Here is a 23,834-nt window from a genome sequence, read left to right on the forward strand (position 1 = left end):
CATTGGCAAGTCACTTAATATCTGGGAGTCTCAGTTTATTATCTCTAAATGGTGACAATGCCTACTTCCTTGGGGGCCTGTGAGGTTCAAGTGAGAAAAAGAATGTTAAACATTTTGCCACCCTAAGAACACTTTATGTAGGTCAATGGAGAAGCAGGGGGTCAGAGTAGAACAAGAAGGTATGAATTCAAATCCTGCATCTCTCCAAGAACCTGTCACATTTATATATATGTACCCCCCTCCTTTGCATCCTGGGGCCATTCATTCCGCAACAATAATCAACGCAGTGCTATTCTGATATTCTAGCTATGGCTACAGGATAATTACTCACATGAACTAAGGCAACTCTCTAGGACTCTCGGACCCATTAGAGTAGAAATGCTGCATTGATGAGAATTTCAGTCTGACTGAAAACACAAGTTTTTATTGTTAAATCATAAACCCATCAACTTTAATAATAAGAGAACATATATATATATATATAATAGAAACAATTAAGATTAAAAATACATTCCATTCTATCTCAGAGGAAGCTCCTTGATTACCTTTTGCTAGTGAATTTTGTGCAAAGTCTCCTTTCTCAGATCCCTACCTCACCATTTTCTGCTCCTAGTTTCTTGAAGATGCCAAAGGGTTAGCATTAAGGATTTCTGAAATATTTATAAATGGCTCTTTTGTGTCTGGGGATGCAGTGGGTAGAGCCTGGCTGTGTGACCCTGGGCAAACAAACCAATTCATCTCTATTTGCCTCAGTTTTCTTATCTATAAAAAGGGGATAAGAATATCTCCCCTCCCTCCCTAGGGTTTCTTTGAACAATATAGCATTCTAGAAATGGTAGTTGTTACTGTTCTAATTACAAGCTACACATTTATTTACGAGCATTTCAAGTCCTCCGCAATCTGGCCTCCGAGTGACTTTTCCACTCTTCTTCCTACTATCACCCTTCACATGGTCTCAATTTCACTTAAACTGGCTGCCAGTTGGTCCCAGATCCCACAACATCCCCAGGTGTTTCTTTTGTCTATCCTGCTCTCTACTTGACGTCAGCCTGTTTTACCTGGATGATCTTTCTTTCCACATACCTCAGAAGTCTGTCTTCTCCCTTATGCTGAGCAACATAAAGAATCTTGGATTTAGTACCAGAGGGTGAGGGTTTGATTCACATACTTCCCATATAACCCTGGGCAAGACAACCCCAGTTTTCTTATCTGTAAAATGGAGTAGAACAGGAGGATGTTCTCCCCGGTCTCTTTGAGTTTTAAATCTATGATTCCTTGTGGCACCTCTAACATTCTGTATCAGCTTGAGGTAGTATTCTGGTTTGGATAACCTACCTCAAGAAGGGGGACAAGGGAGGAAGCCCCATCCATCTTTAGACTGGGCTCCATTCCATCAGAGAGAAGAGAGGCATCCCCAAAATTCTTTCCAGGTCAATCTGGGGCAGCAGAAACTACACTAGCTAGATGAACAGGTGAGGAAACTGGACATAGGGTCAGTATAGTTACTAGCCATGGGACCCTGGGCAATGCACTTCAGTGATGCTCAAAATGGGGAAATAATAATAATAATAATAAATAATGATGATGATGGCTATTTTCAAAGGTTGTTGGGAGAGTTAAATGTAAAGCACATTGTAAATCTACAAGTGCAATAAGAATGCTGTATTAATAATTGATCAAATGAATTGGATTATTATTCAATATTTTAATACTTTTGTGGCCCTATTCCTAAAAATAGAGACTATATGAAGGGGAATAATATGAAATAAGTCTACAAAAGCAGTCCAGAAATAAACAAACCAGCAAACAAACAATACCTGTTACTCCCCTTCTCCTGTGCAACTGGGGTCAAACCACTTCATTATTTTGTGCCTCCAGCTTCTTCATGTATAAAATGAGGATCAGAGACTTTTAACCTGGAGTCTATGAACTTGTTTTTGAAAATTATTTTGATAACTTGAGTTCAACACAATTTGTAATGTTTTCCTTAATAATACTGTTCATTTTGCTTTATGAGTTTTCATTCTTCTGAGAAGGGGTCTGCAGAACCCATATTAAGTCACAAAATCATAGGTTTATGAGCTCTGGGATAGGCTACTCCAAAGGACAAAGGTTGGTTCACCCCCCCCCCCCAGGTTCTTCTCTGGGAGCCTAGAACTACCTCTTGGCTATCTCAGGGGCCATGGCACTGACCCCAGGTGTGTGCCTGCTCCCACTGTGGCTTCACTGGCACTAACATATACTTTTTCTCAACAGCAGATCCAGTGAAGGACCCCAGTCAAAGAATCTGTGGCTTTTGTGGGGGGCTAGACTCTACCTAGAGTGTTTAAGGACCCTCTCACTGGACTTGTCATTCCACTTTCATAACAGCTCACAGTGATCCCCGGTGCAATCCATCCCCCACCTGACGGTCAGCATGATCTTCCAAAAGGGCAGAGCCTTCATGTTTCACTCTCCCTACCCCCACTCCATTGCCTGGAGTCTCAGAGTAATCCGTATTCTAAGCAAAAAAGAAGCACCCCTATCTGGAGTGTTTCTCCAAATTGGGAACTCCCCTCATGTCCCCCTACAGGCAGCCCTACCTCCATCCTAAGATAGTTTCTTTCCTGCCATGTGGTCAGAGGGGCTCTTTCTAGCTTGTCCCAGAAGCCTGCAGCAGACCTGAGCATTCCCAGTGGGAGGTATCATTTCCTTGAGCCTCTAAGCTAAATAAACAGAACAGGGAGTTATTCATTGTTTGAGGAGAATGTGAGAGGCTTAAGAGAAGGGAGTTTTCTCTCAATAGCATGGACTTAGAGAGCTATTAAGGCCTAAATAGAAATTCAGAAAGGGCAATGTGTGTAGACTGAAGAGTCCGTGCTGCTGCCTATTCCTGAGCCTTCAGGAAGTCTGAAATAACATGGAAGGACCTTGAGCCTATGAAGGTACTCTCTCAATGCCCTTATTTTACAGATGAGTAAATTGAGGTTTACAGACTTTCATTAAAAGTGTAAAGTCACTTCATGCGACCTGTCCAAGACCCCATAGGTAATGAGCAGCAGCGTCAGAATCTTAGCTGATTCATTATTTTGAACTCTGGCCATTCCATCTGCTGCCTCCTGGTCATTCTCGATGATGCCCCTTCAGGGTAAAGACATGTCCCAGACACCCTCATTGCCTTTCACAACCTGATCACAGACCTATCTCCATGAACATATGCCTTAAGCTTTGAAGAATCCTTCAAAAATCCCCTCTGAAAGGGAATTCTGCTTCAAAGTTCAATCCTCCCATTAAGCCACAAATTCAAGAATCTAGTAATTAGTGTCCATTTGTTCCAGATGCCTGAAGCTCCAGACTTAACTGGCTTATAACTCTATAAAGGGTACTTCCCCCCCTCCTATTCTGGGAGAATGACCCTTCCTCATAGAACCTAGCTTCCTTCAAAGCTTGGCTCAAACATTGGCACCTACATTGACACTGGTCCCTATAAGTGCCCACACTTCCCTTTCTTCCTCCTCCTCCCCCACACAAATACCTCGCATTGACTGGGTATATACTTTGGTATATATTTAGTATATCCATATAACATATCCCACCCTATCCCTGAAGAACGGAAGCTCCCTGAGAGCAGGGAATGATTTCTCTGGAGACCCTGTGCCTTAGTAGAGTGACTCGGCATACTCAATCCCTTAATAAATATTTGCTGATGATTAATCTGCAAATTCAATTCAACTGAGCAAAGATGAAGTATATTACACTGAGTGTAGTGTAAGAAAGACAAAGACACGGGGCGGCTAGGTGGCACAGTGGATAGAGCACCAGCCCTGGAGTCAGGAGGACCTGAGTTCAAATCCAGTCTCACACACTTAATACTTACTAGCTGTGTGGCCTTGGGCAAGCCACTTAACCTCATTTGCCTTACAAAAAAAAAAACTAAAAAAAGAAAGACAAAGACAGAGAGAAAGAGAGAGAGAGAGAGAGAGAGAGAGAGAGAGAGAGAGAGAGAGAGAGAGAGAGAGATATTCTGGTCCTCTCTTATGACACATTTCTCTCCTGCCCTGGCTCTGCTTCCTCCTCTGTCCCAGTAATTCTCCCCTCTCCGATCAGTTGACTTCCTGTTCCAGTCCATCATTTCAGGGATCGCTAGGTATCCCTGCTCCTACCTGTCCTGACCTCACTTCCTGACATGTTTTCCCACCTGGTCTCGATACCGCCCCCCCCCCAACTCTATTCTCCACTCCTGCTTCATAGCTCTTTCCAGATTCCTATATGTATGTGGCCTTCATTAGAATGTAAAACCCCGGGGGCAGCTAGGTGGCACAGTGGATAGAGCACCAGCCTCAGACACTTAATAATTCCCTAGCTGTGTGACCCTGGGCAACTCACTTAACCCCATTGCCTTGCAAAAACCTAAAAAAAAAGAATGTAAGACCCCTGAGACCAGAGATTGTAAATATATCTACATAGATATTGCCTATATGGGCACATAGATGTATATAATATATAATAGACACTATATATGCACACACACATTTATTTTGGCTTGTATTTATATTCCCAAAGCTGCCTGATCCATACCAAATGTTTAATATGTGCTCTCTTTCTCTCTCTGTGTCCTGACTGTCTTTGTCTCTGTCTCTCTTTCCTGTTCCCTTCCTCCCTTCTTCCTAGGAGGCTACAACACATACACAGATGAGTAAATGCTAAGTAGTTTTTTTTGGGGGGGGGGTCAGGAAGGAGTTGTAACAGTTAAGTGAGATTAGGAAGTGACTTAAGGAAGAAGAGGCCCCCAAGAGAAGTCTTGTAGGGAACTTGGAATTCTAGGAGATGGCAGAAGGAAGCGGCCCAGGGATAGAGGACAGTCTAGGAAAGGCCAGGAGTTAGGGAAATGGGAGGGACCAAGCCGACCAAGCTTTATTCTTATTCCATAGAACAACAGACTTGCAACTATTTGAAGCTAGCAATCACACTTCTTTCCTTTGCCGCTGCTTCCGGACTAGAGGCTTCTTTGCTAGGTCAGTCTTTCTAAGGCTTTCAACTAGATGACATAGCAGATGGAGTATGAGACCTGAAGTCAGGTCCAAATCCAGTCTCAGGCACCTCCTAGTCATGGGACCCTGGGCAAGTATCTTGCCTTTTCTGTCTGTCTCCTTAACTATGATATTAGAAAATAACAGCTGCCTCCCAGGATGATGAACATCAAGTGACATAAAGTTTGTAAAGTCCAAACTGCTAGATAGTAGGAGAAGGATAAATGCTTCTTCCATTCTCTTCTTCCACACTCCACTACTTCTGCTCCTAAGAGCCGTCCTTATAACAGAGGAACTCAAGAACCTCCCTCCACTAGCAGCCCAACTGCCTCTGCCTCTGCCTCTCTCTCTCTCCCTCTCTCTCTCTCTCTCTCCTCTCTCTCTCTCTCTCTCTCTCTCTCTCTCTCTCTCTCTCTCTCTCTCACACACACACACACATACATACATACACACACACACACACACACACACACACATACACACACACACACACCATACACACTCTCACTCATAGCAATGATTTTTCTGGCTATTCTCTGTCAATGCCACTTGCTATTACATCATTGTAGAAGGAATCTAGCAGACCCTCATTAGAGACTCAAAGATTTTCCAAACTGGCATTTCCTGGTCCCACCTCCAAGTAAGAGGAAAAGTAAAAGTGGATTCAGAATCTACAGCATTTGCCCCATTACTGATATATAAGCTCCAGAAAAAGGCAGGGATAGACCCTTTCCTACCAGGGCACAAACAGCAGGCACCCAGGCCTGAAATTTTCAAAGGGCTTTTATTGAGCCTCCACAAGAGAAGAACAGAATGACTTCTGTCTACCTGTGTCCTCTACAGAGGAAACTTAATCCACCTTGCTTGAAAAGAATTCATGAGGGCTGGGGGGCAGGGGGGGACAGCTTTTATGGTTAGTATGAGGGCAAAGAGAATAGGCCTGGAGAATGGAAGCATACATCTCCAAAAAGTCTTCTTTCAGAAACCCGCCCTGATGTTTGGCCAGCTTGTTATTACAGAAATTTAAATCAAGTAATTCACCTATCACAGGTGAATACTGCCTGGGAAAGATGAGAGCTCACTTCACTGACTGTGCCTCCCATTTTTTGTTGGTATTGGACACCCATAGGGGACTTCTTCTGAGTGTTTGAGATGTTTTGAAAAAATGTGGCTGAGGTCCAGACTTGATGGAGTCTGGCATAGTATGGACATACCGGAATTGAAGAAAACAATACTGGAAATTGTAGAAGGGGGAGGGGGCATCCTGGCAATCTGGGCAGAGTGGGCCAGCTGCCATTAGTGGACAGAGCAGTGGGATGGGACCTGGCTCTGAATCACAATTCAAGGAAGAGCATGGAACTGGATTCTGTGGCCTTGGGTTCCAATCCCACCTGTCAATGATGAGCAGAAGGATCTTGGTTGAGTCACTTGGTTTTTTCATCTATAAAACGAAGAGGTGGGCTAGACGGCTTCTTGGATCACTCTCAGCTGAGATTTCATAATCCTTTAACTGTAATTTGCAAAGGGAGAGGGGATAAATGGGGGGCTTCTTGATTTTCCGTCTAGGCCAGTTCAAGAGGGCCCCATGACTTAGCACTTCTCACCTAGATGTTGTCCCCTCCCCTCCTCCGTCAGCTCTGGGAAACTTTCTTACTAATGATCTTACCTTATTTTCTAGAGGATTATCAAGTGGTTACAAGGCCCATGAAGAGGGCAATAATATTTGTTAGCGCTCCCTCCCCCTCTCTCCCCCTTCCATCCACTTATCCATCCAACTGCTACCAAATAACTATCCATTTATTTACTTATTTATCTGCCTATTTCACTCTATATACACTTATCCATCCATCTACCTGTTTGTCTACTTAATAATATATATATATATTATATACTTACCTCTATATTATATAATTCTTCATTCATTTAGCTATCTACCTATATATCTATCTATTCACTCCTCCAAGCATCCATCCATCCATCCATCCATCCATCCATCCATCCATCCATCCATATGCCCCATTGGTAAAGAGTCCACTAGCTGCTTTGAATTTTTAAAGAAACTGCGCAACTCCAGAGCAGAATAAGAAAATCCTCCCGAAAAGATAGAAAGGAAATGCTATGAGGAAGGGTAAAAAGCAGGATGGCTGGCTCAGTGAGAGAAGAGAAGGCTGTGAGAATGAGGGTAGATGACTTTTATCAACAGTTTTCAAGCGGGCATAACCATGATGCAGGCGTTAATATGCTAGAAATCCTAGTGAGGACACATAGAAGTCCCAGTTACTAATTATGTAAGATTGGTCAAGTCTTGTTCCATGAAAAATAATAGAATGGACTAGATATAGTAACTTTAAGACCTCTTTCCAGCTTCAAATCCTGAATCCTTATACAGGTAAGTCATTTAAACTCTTGGAGTCTTAGTTTTCATAAGATGGGGATATATGTATCATCTACTGCACAGTGTTCTGTGTAAAGACCTCCAAATATCTTAAAGTGCTACAGAAATGGAGTGGCTTTGCAATTGTTATATGTATGAATGTTATATTATAAAGTGCTTTACAGTTGTGATCTCGATGGTTCTAGTTCATTTACACATGTTATCTCATTTGATTTTGGTCTTAAAACTAAAGGGTCTGTTCAAGATACTATTAGAAAATACTCTGTTTTCAGACCTAAAGCCCAGCAAGTCATCTGGTCCCTGAGTTTGACATAACAACAATCCTTTGCACTCACCTGCTGGAACTGATGGTCCCTAAGCTCAGGCCCAACATGAAGTCCCCTGTGAATGGATTTTATGTCACTAGACAACCTTGCCTCATTGTTGCTGTGGTACCTCACTACTGCTTCTACACAACACTGTTTGATTTTTTGACTAGCCACAGGTATATAAATCAAGATTCAGTCCAAATGCCTCAGGTTGCCTCAACAGGGGCAGGGCCCCAGCACATGTGTCCTTACTTGCAAACTGTTCCCCTCAATTTGAAATTCAATTTCTGTTTGATTACTGACTCTTTTGTCTCTACCCTGTTCTGTTTGGTTTTGGCCATCCACAGGTCAAGAGGTTGGTTCAGTCTGGTTGAGTCAAATTTCCTTGATTTAGATATGGGGAAACTGAAGTGAGAGGGTAAGATCCCACAATTAGCAGGTGTGGTAACTGCCTGTTTTTCTGTTTTCCCTGCCAAAGACAATGATCTCTGGACTGGAAAGGGTAGAACAAAAACACCAAAAGTAGCTAGTAGTAAGTTGATAGCCAAGATAAATGGAGATAGCAAGAAACACTTAGCTACTCTTGGTGAATTCCAGTTACTAGGCTTAGTGAAGCTCCACTTTTCACTGCTAGACTTAATTGCTAAGCTACAGTTGGGGATCATTTGGGGATCATCGGAAAGTTTCAGAGAATGGACGTCAAACCACAAAGGGAGAAGACAAATGGCACAATTTTCCAAAAGGGAAAGAATGAAATCTGCTAACTCTGGGCCAATGAGTGATCTTCAATTCCTGCCAACATCTAAGATGTATTATTAAAGGGGTAGTTAGTGAACATTCAGAAAAGGAAGCAGCAATCACAAAGAGGCCAAGTGGCATCATGAGTAGACTATGCCAGTTTTTTCTCCTTTCTTTTCATTTAATTTACTAATGCTGCAGATATGGTTTACTGAGCCTCTTGGTGAGGGTTAGACAAGAGTACAGCTGGAAGGAGTGAGGACAGTTGAAGGCTCAGAACTGAAGTGGAGTCGTTAAAAGTCCAATCCCAGGAGGGCCACAGTGCAATACATAATGATAATACCTGTGACTCTATGCAGTAAATGAACAAGTAGACATCTTCAAAATACTTTTAAAATCAGATTTGGTTAGAGAACAAAGGAAATCTTGCTATAATCAGAGAGGTATTAATTTTATTAATTTTAATTCAGCTGACCTTCTCAGGGGGGCTACGGGGTGGAATGTGATGTATACCATCAGATAGGGATGCTTAGTTCTACTTGCTTTTCTTTGTTAACTGGGGAAGGTGAAGTAGATAGAGGAGGTGGAAGAGTATAATGGGAAATCTGGGACATCTGTCTTACAAAGCATCAGGTTTTGCTGTTTTATTTTGGTCCCTTGGAAGAACCTGTCTTTCTATAACTACAAGATAAAAACCTCACTAAAGGCAAAAGTAAAGAGGAATTCTTGAATGCTTGAAACAAAAGGTGGGTACAAGGGAGCCTTCTTCAAGCATGTGACTTGAAACCATCATCCCTCATAGTAAAAGAACAGAACTCTCAGAGGGCAATGAAAGACAACAGACTTTGGACAGTCACATGAGGGAGCAGCTTGCTAACGTTGGGTGAGAGGGCACAGGATGGCAGGATACAATCTATCATGTGATGTAGTGGAAAAACCCATCGACCTCCCCATCCCTCCTCTACCACTCGGCAGCTATCAGTCAGCATTTCTTCAATGTTCATTAATGCTGAATTTACTTTTCAATGTTCATTAATGCTGAACTTACTTAATTGAGATACGAAGTCAAGCAAACAAAAATTTTTGTTGTTGAATTAAGGAGGCAATAATGAAGTTATAGGGCTAGATGACTGTGGGCATCCTTATAAGCATTCAGAACTGAGGGGCCAGGGTTCAGGGAGCTCAGTGACAGGCCTAGTGGAGGAGCCTGACCAGCAAGGGGGTCACAAAGCTCAGAGATCATCTTTTCCCAGTGGATCTGGAGCTCGTTGATTTAGAAATAGTTGTTCTAAAAGATCACAGAATCAGCATTGGAACGAGTCAGGGGCTGGTACACAGGGGTTATTTAATAATGCTTCATTCACTTGAGTGGGTGGCCAACTAGTTCAAGATCTATCTGAACAATAACCTTGTGAGCAATGTCACCATTCCTTCCCTGACAATCTCCCCCATTCTTGTTCTGGGGTAGACAAAATGGTCACCAAGGTCCAACTTATTCCATCATTGTTGGAAAGACAACATTGACAAAAAGTAGGCATGTGCCTCTCTGCTGTCTCTCCCACTGACCCCTCCTTCTGTACTCCTGGGCCAAGGGGAACAAATGTGATCCCTCCTCCACAAGACAGGACTATTCGGTAAATTCTACCCATGAATTTGGAGTTAAATATACAACAATAATAATACAAGATCATTTGTCTGGTGATTTAAGGTTTATTAAATGGTGTGTTTGTGTGTGTGTGTGTGTGTGTGTGTGTGTGTGTGTGTGTGTGTGTGTGTGTATTCTTTGATCCTCATAGTGGTCCCTGTAAGGAAGTACTATAATTATGCCCATTTTACAGATGAGGAAACTGAGGCTGAAAGAGATGAAGAGACTGGTCCAAGGTCACATAGCCAGTGTCTGAGCAAGTTTCAGACTTAGGTATTCTTGCTCTGACTGCCTCATGGTTGCCTTCCTATTGCCCCCCTGTATCCTCCAATCAGCAACAATCAATCCATGGGCTTTTCATGGAACAGTCAAACACACAACCTGCTTTCATAGAAAAGATGACTTCAACATAAACAACTTGGGAATCTCCTTGGCAAGTCCAGAGTTGTTTGGAGAAAAGAGGGGAGTCACACTCCTTCCATGGTCTCCCTGTACCGAACGCAAGGCTTGGGAATTCAGTCTGAATTCTCTGGGTATGGAAAACTCCCTGTAGCCCCCATTGTAGCTTCATTGAGGGGCTTAGTGAATGATCCATGAACCACTGTGTGGAAATGAGCACATTGTGGCTACAAGGAGGCAGGGGCAGAAATATCAGGGAAGAAAAATGGTGAATTCTGAGAAAAACAAAATAGTAATTGCAATGGAGTTGATCCACACATGATGGGAGGGAGCAAAAGCTGCTCTCATCAGGGGAACAGAAGTTACTGGGAAGGCTGGGACTGTTTCATTACAGTCTTTGTGTAGCACAAGCAGCCTGGTCAATGCTCATCACAGGAAGAGGGAACAAGGGAAGGAAAGAAAACATTTATTTCAAGTCTGCTGAAGGTATTATACTAAGCACTTTAAAACCATTTGCCTATTTGGTCCTCATAATTACCATGGAGGGTAGTTATGGGTAATCCCCATTTTATGGATAGGAACTAAGGCAGACAGGGTCACTCAGCTAGGAAAGTCTGAGTAGGACTGACATCAATTCTTCCTGACTCCAGGCCCGGTGCTCTTCACTTAAGCACACAGTAGGTGCTTAATGAAGCTTATTAAGCTGAAATGAAATTTTGGTCTCTGGGTGCCTAGCTTCTCTTCTTCCTTTTTCAGAGATGGAAATCCTTTGATTATGGAGACTTGGAATAAACATTCATATTCATTTATATTGGATCATTACATGTGGGGTTATTATGATGAATTGGTTTGTGATCTCCTCTCTTGTCTTTTAATTTTCTGTTACAAAGGCTGGCTCTTGGGGAGGGAGGAATAAGTAAAAAGTAATGGAGCCCAGGGGGCGGCTAGGTGGTGTAGTGGATAAAGCACCAGCCCTGGAGTCAGGAGGACCTGAGTTCAAATCAGGTCTCAGACACTTAATAATTACCTAGCTGTGTGGCCTTGAGCAAGCCACTTAACCCTACTGCCTAGCAAAAAAAAAAAGTAATGGAGCCCTTTCTGTGGACTTAATTTTTATTTACTGATTGACTGACAGGGTATTCACTGTCCTGGATAATGGAGGTGCCTCCATTTCTTTATTCACTGGGAAATGAGATGATACACACACAAAAGAGAGAAAAGTTTTTAAAAAACAAAGTTAGTTCCTCTAAGTTGTTTCCCCTTCATCTCCATTTCTCAATGGATCTTCTGAGGCACTTTTAATAAGATTATTTAGGTTACAGATTCTCCCCCAGAAGGCAGGGACTATCTCTCTGTGGCATTTCTACCCTTGGGGACTGGAACAACCCCTGTCATCTAGTAGATATTTAATACCATGCTGCATGAATTGGCTATCCAAGGGACTAATCCAGTTGTGATTATCTAAATGTATACCAGTTTGAAATGAATGAGTTAGGAAGCCTTGCCAGTGTGATTTCATACCTAGATGTGCCTGTTTGCAAGCTGTTTCCCTTATAAGACTGTAAGGTCCTTGAGGGCAGGACCTGACTTTTGCCTCTTTTTGTATTCCTAGTGCTTAGGACAGTGTCTGCTACATAGCGTGCTTAGGAAATGCTTATAGATTGATGGATTGACTTCCTTGTGGTCCTAGTCACAATCTTCTGCAAGAAAATGTTCCTACTTCTCTTTAATGCTAGAACCTTTCCATTTCTCCTACTTCTTCTAGTCTCAAGGTGTTTGCCTGGGGCATTGAGAATGGAAGTGACTTAGCCAGGATCTCAGGATCATTGACTCAGCTAGAAGGCACCATCTAATCCAAGACTATTAACTTCTGTATCATGTCCCTTTAGACCATGTGGCAACCCAGGGAGGACTGCTCAGAATTCTATTTTTAAAGGTTTAAAATACACTGGCTCCAACCCACTCATAGACAGTTGAAGAACAGGAGACCTGGAGAGGTTATAAAGAACTTTCCAAGGTTGCCCAGTTTGTCTATGTCCAAGGCAGGTCTTTTGGACTCTGAGGTAAGATGATCTCTATCCTCTTGGCCACACTGAAGAAATCTGTTGCTACTCAAAAATTCCATCCTCTTTGGTGCCCTTCCCTGAAAGCTGCCAGGGTAATACCACCCTGACCCAGTATCAGCTGCTGGCCACTCATGTGCCCACAGTATGGGCCATTGACCAGTACAGAGTTTGCCAGGAGGTAAGGAGGGACCTGTTATCCTGTCAGGCCATCTCCCCTCTCACAAGGTATCTGGGCATACCCTATTCCAATGGGAATTCTCCTTCATTCCTATATTCTCTCTCCTAGATTGTAAGCTTCTTGCGATATCAAACAGTGTATGGAATACAGAAATGGGGGTAACTCCATAATCCAGAATAGTAAGTGCCCTGTTCAGTCAGTCAGTAAATAACCATATATTAAGTTCACAGAAAGGGCTCCATTACTTTTTGCTTAGAGCTTAATAAACGATCTTTCACTTTGTACATTCATTCATTCATTCATTCACTCATTGCACTGAATGTGAAAGCTTGGCAGACGATGCCCAACCATTTTCCTGTAGGCACAGAGCCACATGTTCCTCCTTTAGGATTCACTTTTTCATCACCACCTCTTTATTTCTGAAGGGGAAAAAGGCAGCTGGTACTGATGCTGATTTTGTATTTTGGAAATCCTTCTAAAGAGAAATTATAAGATGCTTTTTGGAGAAAAGGGGCATCCCAATGAATTTGAGAGGGTTCTTTTATGAAGGACTCAGGAAACCAGGGCCACCTGGTTGACTAAAAGGCTGGACCAGCAGAAGGAACCCAGAAATGGGGTTGCCCAAACTGAGAATGATTGGAAACAGTCTGGTGGAAGGTAAGGGAAGTGTTATCTGGATTGAAGAGACAGGAAACAGAAGGGGAAGGCTTGGGGAAATCAGGAGAGCTGCCTCACCCATAGTTTCCTCTACCTCTTCAATGAAGGAGAAGGTTTATTATGAGCAGAATAGAATTGGAACAGTGATCTGTGGTTGCTCTGACCACAGGACCCATGACTTGTGTAGACTTGTCAGTCATTTCACTGCCCCACAGACTTCCCTATTGCCCAATATGGATTGGGCGGACTCGGGATCACAGGATCATGGATTTTGAGCTGTAAGTATCTCTAGATAGCATCAAGGTCAGACCCTAGAAACAATGTGGGATAGTACAAAGGATGTTCCATTCCAAGTCACAGGCCCAGGTTCAAATCTCTCCTGTTAATACCTGGGTGACTGGGAACAAATGACTTGACCCTACTTGGCTTCAGTTCCTCATTGGTAAAATGAGTTGAATCAGGTGGCCCCTGAGGTCTCTTTCAGCTACAACTTATGATCCATTTTACAGATGAACATCAGAAAAACTGAACTGACTTTACCAAGGTCACACACACTTCAGCAGAAAGTGGAGCCCAAGGACTCCAAAGTTAGTGCTCTGGCTGCTCCCTACATCCTCAGGGCAATGCTGTGGGGTTCTGCAAACAGTATGAGAAAGATATCCTAATGGATGCCTATGCATGGGAGAGCCTTCAGAGGGCATCTGCTCCAATATAGGAGAAAGAGCTCGACTCAAACTTAAAGGAACCATAATATCAAATCAACTCTAGTCCTACTGCCCTACATGACTTTGGCCAAGTCTCACCACCTCCTGGCTCTCGTCATCCTTATCTGTAAAAGCAGCACATGGACCTTCCATCCCTAAGCCTGTGATTCACAGACACCATCCCTGCAGACTGACCTGCCAGAGTCCACCAGAACTCATCCTGGGAGGCTTCTGCCTTTCCCCTTTCTTAATGTCTTCAAACATGGCCAGCACATGCTGAAGGCTTAATAAACACTTGTTGATTGAGAAGTGCCTACTGCCATCCACAGAATCTTACATGCGTCTGGACAGTGCCATCTCTTGGGAAGGTTTCTCTAATGCTGAGTCAAAATTGCTTCTCTCTCACCCACTGTTCCATTTATAAAATGCTTTTTGATTGACAAGCTGCTCCTCCTGTGAGGTGGTCTCTCACCACCAGCCTGGACACTGTCCACTCAGTGGCCTTCCTAAAAGTGGTGCCCGACCAAAATGTCTTCTGACAAGGAGCGAGAGTCCAGCTGACTTCCCCTCTCCTTTTCCTAGATGCTATTCCCCTTGCAGCATGGGTTTGCATTAGCAAACTGGATCATCACAACACACTGTTAACTCAAGCTTTTGGTCCTCTAATACCTCTAGATCTTTCTCACATCACATGCTTTCCATATCTCCTCTATTCTGTGTTGGCTTAGTTGAATTTGCAAACCCAAGTGTCACATTTATTTTAATTAGGCTAGATTTGGCTTACCTGCCATAAGCAAAACGTCTGTCTTTGTGGTGATCACCAAAGGTATCCCAGAGCCTGAGAGAAACACTGACTTCATCAACGACATCTCGAGAACGTTCCAGGACCTGTGGGAGAGACAGAGTAGGGAATGTCACTTCTGCTCAGGAGGCCACCAGGTCCGACTATGCATCTGACAGATTTTCTGCTAGGCTTCCTTATTCTGAGACTTAGCTCTAATTGACCTACATGGCATCCCCTGAGGGCAGTGAACAGATTTTGGTCTTGTTTGTATTCCCACTGCTTAACATGGCAGTGTTGAGACATAGTGACTGTTGATTACTGAAAGATTAATTTCCTGATTTTAAGGCCTGGGTAGCCCTTGGAAAGTAACTATTTTGTAGGACTCAGAAAACTCTCTAAGACTCTAAATGTCAAAACAGTTGCCAATCTGTTTTGGTGGAGGGAGTTTCTTAACTGGAAGTTCCCTACACTAATAAAATCATTTGTGTAATTCTCACAAAGCAGTCCATTATTATTATTGGACCCAATGTGGTTTAACCTAGGACATTACTTTCTTCTGTGAAGCTCAAGTGAGGGAGCTCAAGCATTCCTGGGTCATTTTGGTTTCCTGCTTTACTTTTCTCCCCAACCATTAAATATATTTAGAAATTAGTCTCCCTTGGAAGGCCCCTAGTCCTTTGGCCTGACAGGATAACAGGTCCCTCCTTACCTCCTGGCAAACTCTGTACTGGTCAATGGCCCATACTGTGGGCACATGAGTGGCCAGCAGCTGATACTGGGTCAGGGTGGTATTACACGCCCTGGCACAGATCAATCGGGTCTTCCCCACAGCATTGTCTCCGACCACGACACACTTGATGGTTTCAACGTTGGGCCGTTCGTAATCCATATCAGTGTCCATTTATCCAAATCTGCAACAAGAGGGTCATTACACAACTACCCTGGGGGCCCTCTTCATTTATGAGGGCTGCCTCCCCTCAGTTCTGAGTCCCCTCGTAGTAAACTATCCCCCCTCCTTGAATGGGTCTTCTAACTCATAGAAACCTCCAAGTCCCCCCACCCTACTCCCTTCAGTTTGGCTGAAATTAGGGAAAATCCTTTCTCTAACCATATCAGGATAAAGAAAAAAAAAGGACACATGTTTTGAACTCAGATGATGGATTTCACTTAGCATGTTGTTTTTCTCCTAAGTTTTCTGTAAATACAAACCTGCTGCCTGGAAATGAAATCTGGATAGAGGTGGGACACAGCTGGTCTGGGCTGCCTACCTTCTAATCCCTGCCCATATCTAAGAGCAGAAGAGATTAGAGGCCTATTGCTTTACTCCTATACTCTGGCCCAAATTGCTGAGGCATGGCTAGGAAGGTGCTGTAATGGTCTCAAGATTTCATGTAATTATGCAAATTATGAAAATGAGCCCTAGAAAATTCTCCCATCATGATGGGGGAAAATTTAGCTGGGCAACAATGTACAGATGAAAATGTAAAGTCTCACCTTAAAGGAATGCCCATTGAACAGACCTGATGAATGAACACAATGTAGGGGCAGAAATCAAAACATTTGGGGTGGGGTGGGGGAACAACACAATTTGCATGTGGCAGTGTAGCCATGGGATCAATCTCAAATACAAATGTTGCTATTTTGTTCTATATTCCATTTTCATCAAGCAACTGAGAAAACCTGATCACTGACCAAGGGTCCCCGATCTTTAACACAGGAGCAGTAAAAAGACTGGGCTCTGGAGGGACAGCACCAGATTCTGAGTTTGAATCCTGGCTCTATCATGTACAGGCTTGATCCTGCAGATCATTTCAACATGCAAAAATTAATCAATAGACCAATAGATCAATAGATCAATAGATTAGCCATCCAGGTACTGGCCCCGTCAAATGGTTCAACATAAGGAACTGAAATCATGTCATCAGCTAAAGTGAAGCTAGAGAATAGGCATTCCATTCCCTTGTGCTTTGCAGCTGCCCCTAAGGATCATGGAATCCTATCCAAATCGTAGCAAAAAGCTTCTGTGTGTGCAGCCTCTCCCATTAGAATGAGGACTGTTTCTAGCGCCATCATAATACACTGTTCAGAAGATGTGCTAAATATTTCTTTCATTCATTCATCAACAGGTACTGAATAAAGGCCTATTACCATGCCAGCAAGTCTTTGCTCCATAAAAGAAAGAAGTTGGAAGAGATGATCTTTAATTCAATTAGATTTAACCACTTTCACATAAGCCCTTACTATGTGGATTCAAGTCTCTTCTCAGTCACATTGGTTCTGTGACCCTGGGCAAGTCATTTCTCTGCTAACTTTCCCCAGACAACTCATTTAAGACTACAGGTTGCAGACAAGTTGTCAACCTGCATCAGTGGAAGGAGATTCCTCACCCTACATCAATGAAATCATAAGTCTGGCTTAAAAACAATGGCCCATTAAGGTTCTGTTCTTCAGGCTCCTTTCTAGTTGGAAGAGGTACTGGACCTAGATTCAGCTGGAACCAGATTCAAATTTCATCCCAGGATATATTGGCTGTGGGACCATGGGCACATCATGCAGCATCTTAGAGCTTTAGTTTCCTCCTCTATGCAGTGGGCATGAGAACAACACACTGACCTCACCTGGTTGAGGAACAAACAAGATGAAGCATGTGGAACTGACTTGCTCTAACTTCAAATGCTTTATTGATATGAATTGTCATTATTAGCATATTTTGTAATTTCCCTGAAATATTAACATTTCAAGAATGAAGAGTTTGTAAGTGAAGCTCCTGGTGGGGAGAGGGACTTGTCAATGAAACTGCTAAGTGCTGCTGGGAGAAGGATGGGGGGAACCTTGTTTGCTATTCCTCCCTGCTCAGAGTTTTCATCAACTCTGGGAAAGCGTTAGGTGTTGGTGGCAAGTGGCTGGGAAGGAAATTGGAGATATTGAGCTTGGGGCTCCTCCAGAGGAGTGCAAGAACTGTCTTTTGCTCTTTTCTGTAGCCCCAATGTTTAGCACAGGGCCTGAACATAGTAGACACTTTATAAATGTTTATTGACTGATTTGCTGATGACATATGAAGAGCCCAATATTAGCTATTTGACTGCTACATACAGTAGATTTCCAAACAACAGTTAGAACTTTCCATATTAGTTATTTGTGCATCTACCTGTCTTCTATCTTGCATTTATTGTTCATCTAATTATTCTGTCAGAACTCTTCCCCCAGTAGAAGGAAAGGTCTTTCTTTGAGGGCTGGGATTTTTCCTTTTTGTCTTTGGAGCCTTCACTTCTTGGTACAATGCCTGGCTCATAGTAGGTGCTTCCTAAAATTGTGTTCATTCATTAATGGTTCAATGTATATAGTGAGGCACAAGAGCAAACACAACTGACTTCTGTTGGCAATGGAAGGTTTATCTTGTGCTTTTCATATGACAACCTGGTGGTGAAGGAATGCACAAATCATTTCCCCCATCAAACCAGATGAGGAGACTGAGAAGGAGTAGTTCAGTGCTTTGACCGCCTGACCTCCTCTCCAACCCAGAAAGAAAGGGTGAGATGGGAAGGAAGGAAGGAAGGACTGTTCAGAAATGTTCTCTAAGAACTGGGTCAGAATAGAGAATTTACTTGGTGAGGTCAAGTGATTTGGCTATCATCACAGTTATTAAGTGTTGGAGGGTGGACTCAAATTAAGGCATGCCTGACCCCAAGGGCAAACCTCTACTCACTACTCCACACAACCATTTACTAGCTTAAGTAAGACAGAGAGGGCACTCAGGGGCAAGGAAGTGAGATCCTTCAAATCCTAGACTGAAATGGATGATTGTTGCTAGAAGGGTGAGCCAGGGAAATATGAAAACTGGATGAGAGGCTAACCCAGGCAACCGAAGGATGAGTCTTAAAAAAATTAACCAGTGGCAGCTATGGTGCACTAGATAAGGCTAGGACTTAGGAAGCCTCGAGTTCAAATTCAGCCTCAAGATATATATACATATTAGTTGCACAACCCTTGGCAAGTCACTTAACCTGTGTTTGGTCTCAGTTTCCTCAACTATAAAATGGGGATAATAACTACCTCAACATGATTGTTTTGAAGATCTAATGAGAGAATATTTGGAAAATGCCTAAAGGCGCAGTATCTGACACTTAGTAGATGCTTATTCTCTCCTCTTCCTCCTTAATAATAATGCATTGCGAAAAATGTTATCAAGGAGAAAGTTGTGCTACACATGTCTAGAGGCTTACTGGTATACTAAAATCGATACTCATTGGTAAGAACATATTTAACATATCAAACATTTATATAATAGCAGACTTGTTATACCCTTTGGAGCTATAAAATAAAATAAAACTGATTTGGAAAATAGCTTAACAAAACCATGAACATATTCACCCATCAACCTAGATAGAGCAGCTATAGAAAGATGAACACTTCATCACCAAAAAAGAAAAAAAAATGATCATCTGAAAGATTTTCTCAGAGCATGTGATAAATATATTTTTAAAATGTCCAGAAAAATTTTTGGAATAAGAAGGCATCAATGAGTGAATACCATTGGATTTCTTAAATGCAAATGAAATTGGTTTACCACCAGATTAGTTTATATAACAGCCAAGATCCAAGAATGGATTCAAAAAACCCTCAAAAGATGATAGCCCGGTGAACTCAACTAACACTCTGTTGACAAAGATTTACTGAACAAATGTCTAAGTCAAACAAATTGTCAATATTTACAAATGGCAGATTTGTAAATGGAAAATCTTTATATTTGAAAGATTATCTGTAAGGAAATCTAAACTTATTTTGTTCAATGTAGAGAATATAAGAAAATGGTAGCTATGCAATGTATAGGTTGCAAGATTGTAGCACCTAATGAATTCCCAACAAGATACAACCTGGTGGCCACAATTATAAATCAGAAGCTTGCTATCTTTCACAAATTCACAAAATACAAAAGCAGATCTCACACACTCCTTGAGAATTCAACAAATGACTCATACCAGAACTGGCACATTATCAGAGGCAAAATTGTTGTCCACAATCACTAAAACTTAAGATTCATCAAAAAAGTATTCTATTTTAATAGATATCACCATAGTACTTATTCACAAACTCCAGGTTATATGGACTGAAAAGCTATCAGATATATAAATCTTGCAGAAGAACTCAAATCACATGGGAATAGGATGTGCATGATGTTTCTATCATCCCGCCTTTCATTGGGTTTTCTTCGGAGATACTTTCAGGAAACCCCTAAAGATGAGTTGAACACTCTTATATTTGGCTAAATTACATAAAGCTGTAGTGTTATATAATTTTAATGGGACCCAGGGAACCTGGAGAAAAATCAGGGAAAACAAAGGAAATGATTAAAAGTCTGGGATTTATCTTTAAACTAAAAAGAGCATTTGACATCTGGCTAGAGGGTCTGGATTCAAATGTCACCTTTACTGATGACCTTCAGGAGGCAGAGGGCCTCAGTTTTTCCAGCTGTAAAAGAAGTGGGAGGAGTTAGATTACCTCAAGGGTCCCTTTTCTAGCTTCAAATTATATATTCCTAAAAAGTGGGTTTCTTTAACTTGGAGAAAAACAAGCTAAAGAATTCTTTCATAAGTCTCAACTGATCTGCTCAAAACAGAAGAAAAGAAGATGGAAATCTCATCTGACTAACTTGGAGAGGATCAGACTAAGCTATTACTCAATGATACCAGAAGGAAACGAAGGGATATTTTCTAAGCAGGATGAGAGAAGACAGGCCAGAATATATCCAGGGTCAGGATGTGGGTTTTCATCCTGACTCTGCCATTTATTCCCTGAATGACCTTGGGAAATTCACTTTCCCCTTCTGAGTGCCTCAGTTTCCCCATCTGTGAAATGATGAAATGGCTTTTAAGCATTCTTTCGCTGTTGAGTGACCAGCTCTCTGGGCCAAATCTCATTCCTATCATGGGGACCGAAGGGGAAACCTGGGGTTGCTGAATTGTTCACATTCTTTAGCCAGAGCATGTATTCTACAGGTCAAGTATGGGACATGCCTACTCCTATGCACATAGATCAGTAAATATAGGTGGGGGGGGCAAGGAGAGATTCCAATGAAGTGCTTTCTGAAAAGGCTAGGAGAGAAGCATTTCAGCTGGAGAGATGGTGGGCCATCTTGAGAAGAGGCTTGAAAGAAACTTTGCAGGAAACCTTAATTATCTCTCATGCTCAGAAACAATTTTATTTAGGGGGGGCCATTCATGGCAAGGTGCAAAAATAAACTCCAATCTGTGTCAGTTCTAAGAGGGTAGCAATGGCCCATGCAGCAAAAAACTATTCTGTGAGCAGTAGCTTTCCCACTGTCTATCAGTGCACATCACATCATATCACATCACCTCATGATGCTGCCATTTGTTCCTTGAAGAACAAATCATTGCCTTAAATGACCTGAAGGTTTTATGATGTCTCAGCACCATCTAGAGAGGGCCTATCTAGAATCCTGATGTGGCTTGAAGCAGACAGGGAGTGCTTAATATATGTTTGCTATTTTGATTATTTGGTTTTAGAATCTGAAAAGACCTGGGTCTGACAGCTTATGTCTGACACTTCTTATTCAGTGTGACTTAAATGAACCCACCCTTCAGTCTCACTTTCCAACCATGATGGGGGTAATAAGACCTGTAAAAATCTTCACTGAATCATTGTGAGTAGTGCTATAACTAGCAAGTACCTGGGGTCAGGGGTCCAGAGTGGCAACCCTCTCAATTTGACTTTGTAATTCATGATATGAAAAAATACAATAAGCAATGAAGATAAGTTCAATCAAATGGTCAGAAGAATTAGACACTAGCAGCTTCTAATTGCTAAAAGAACTCATGTGTTAAGTTTCTGCACCCTCTACGTACATGATTCCTTGAGGCAGAACTTCAGTCATCCTGACCTAGTTATAACTGGCTATAAAGAATAAATGAGCTAATCAAAAGTGCATTGTAAACACTAAAGCAATATACCAGTCTAGCACTCTTTCTACTGTACCCCATTACTTCTAACCCTATGATGAGAAAGTACAAAACCAGAATCAGAAAGACTTGAATTTGAGTTATACTTTAGACACTAGCTAGCTGTGTAGCCCTGGGTAAGTTGTTTATCTCTTGCCTACCTCAGTCTTCTCATGTATAAAATGGAGATAACAGCATCACCTACCTCCCATGAGTAGGAAAAGGCAGAATTGGAGATGTTCTTTGAAAGTTAATAATGGGGGTGGCTAGGTGGCACAGTGGATAGAGCACTGGCCCTGAAGTCAGGAGTACCCGAGTTCAAATCCAGCCTCAGACATTTAATAATTACCTAGCTGTGTGGCCTTGGGTAAGCCACTTAACCCCATTTGCCTTGCAAAAACCTAAAAAAAAGTTAATAGTGATGTTTGTCCACCATTCTTGAAGATCATGACATCAAGAAGGTGATTCCATGACAAGTACATGAATTGGATCACTGTGCTAAGTCCCTAGCCTCACTTTCTCCGCCAGAGCCATCTGGTTCAGTGGCCAAATATGAATCAGGATGATCGGAGATGGCCCTGGATGAGAGGCAATCTGGTTTAGTGACTTGCCCAAGGTCACACAGCTAGTGAGTATCAAGTGTCTGAGACTGGATTTGAACTCCTATCCTTCTGATTCCAAGGTCAATGCTTTATCCACCATTCTGTCTATCTGTTGTACTATACATACATTCAAACTATTCAAACAATATTTTAATATTGTGTACATCTCTGTAGATCTTTATGGTTTACAAAGTGCTTTTATAAAAGTCACAGATTTAGATCTAGATAGCTATGAAGAAACTGAGGCTCAAAGAAGTGACCTCCCTGAAATAACACTGGTAATATCTGGCCAGAGACTGGATTCTAAGTAATCAAAGGCAATTAATAATGGGCTGGTTAGAAAGATGTGGGTTTAAGTCCTGTCTACCACTTAGGTGACCCTAGACAAAACATGTAACATCAGTCTCCTGGGTAATAATCTAATTCTTTGATTCCCAATACAAGGTGTTTTCTACTATGCCATGGTCTTTCACATGAAGTATGGATGGGAATGATTTTCCAACAAATTGATTGGCTGATGGTCACCCAATTAATATATATATCAGACAGTGATTTGAACTCGTGACTGTTGTCCATGTCTTCCCTTTTGTTCACAACTTCATTTTTGGTCTGCTACAAAGTATGGTCAATAGCTTGCCACTGCTCATCCTAAAGCTAAGGATGATTTTTACACTTATAAACTTGTATGATATTTAAAAATGTAAAAAATGATTTTAAACCTCCTAGTCAGCAAAAACAGATTGGAGACTTCTGGAATACCCCCCCCCAATGTACTTTGATCACATGTGGCAAAACTGTGAAGCAACTGATGTGTTTCTCAAGTCTCCTAGTGTCTTCTCTTCTTTCCTTCTTCATGTGCCTCCCCCTCCTTTCATGGTGGTGGATCACAGCAAAAAGGGACTCATAGAAAGTATCCTGAATTCATTCACACTGAAGGTTTATTTTAATGAAGAAAATGCCCTTTTAAATGCTAATTATTTAAGTTCTTTGGGGGGGGGGTTGGTGAGGAAGGAAACCCTAGACTTGTGATTTCAATGAGTTAGTTCCCTAACAGTAAGGAATCTTTGTCTTGGAGACTTCTTTGAGTCACAGAGAGGGTCACTTAGCCCAAGACTTACAAAAAGCTCTTCAAAAAATGTCCAATAAATCAATCAAAAACATTTCTAGCCAGTCAACTATGCATCACACATTGGGCTAGGTAGGCACTGTGCATATGGATAGTAAAAAATGAAACAATCTCTACTCTTAAGAAGAGTCTGCATTCTGATGGGGGAGACAATGCATGCAAAGAGATAGCTAATGAGTAATTAGAAACAGAATAAATACAAATACCCAGGAGAGAAATAAAGATAGAAAGGAGACCAATGGAGAATAGGAAAGACTTCATGTGAAA

General features: G+C 42.0%; 1 protein-coding gene across 16 annotated transcripts in view; it reads right to left on the minus strand.

Moving 5' to 3' along the window:
- Positions 1 to 23,834, minus strand: part of RHOBTB1 (Rho related BTB domain containing 1) — a 177,566-nt gene that overhangs the window by 42,560 nt on the left and 111,172 nt on the right. For 10 of the 16 annotated variants that reach the window (XM_074232321.1, XM_074232319.1, XM_074232315.1 and 7 more), the window contains 2 exons: positions 15,593 to 15,794; positions 14,884 to 14,987 (listed from right to left, as the gene is read on the minus strand). In XM_074232321.1, the coding sequence (XP_074088422.1) occupies positions 14,884 to 14,987; positions 15,593 to 15,784 (296 nt within the window). In that variant the 5' untranslated portion in view covers positions 15,785 to 15,794. Of the gene's footprint in view, positions 1 to 331; positions 408 to 1,083; positions 1,210 to 1,817; positions 2,115 to 6,400; positions 6,520 to 14,883; positions 14,988 to 15,592; positions 15,795 to 23,834 lie in introns of those variants that run through there. The other 6 variants (XM_074232325.1, XM_074232330.1, XM_074232324.1 and 3 more) reach the window with 5 other exon arrangements.

The sequence above is a fragment of the Macrotis lagotis genome, chromosome 4 (genome assembly GCF_037893015.1).
Source record: "Macrotis lagotis isolate mMagLag1 chromosome 4, bilby.v1.9.chrom.fasta, whole genome shotgun sequence".
Taxonomy (NCBI): domain Eukaryota; kingdom Metazoa; phylum Chordata; class Mammalia; order Peramelemorphia; family Peramelidae; genus Macrotis; species Macrotis lagotis.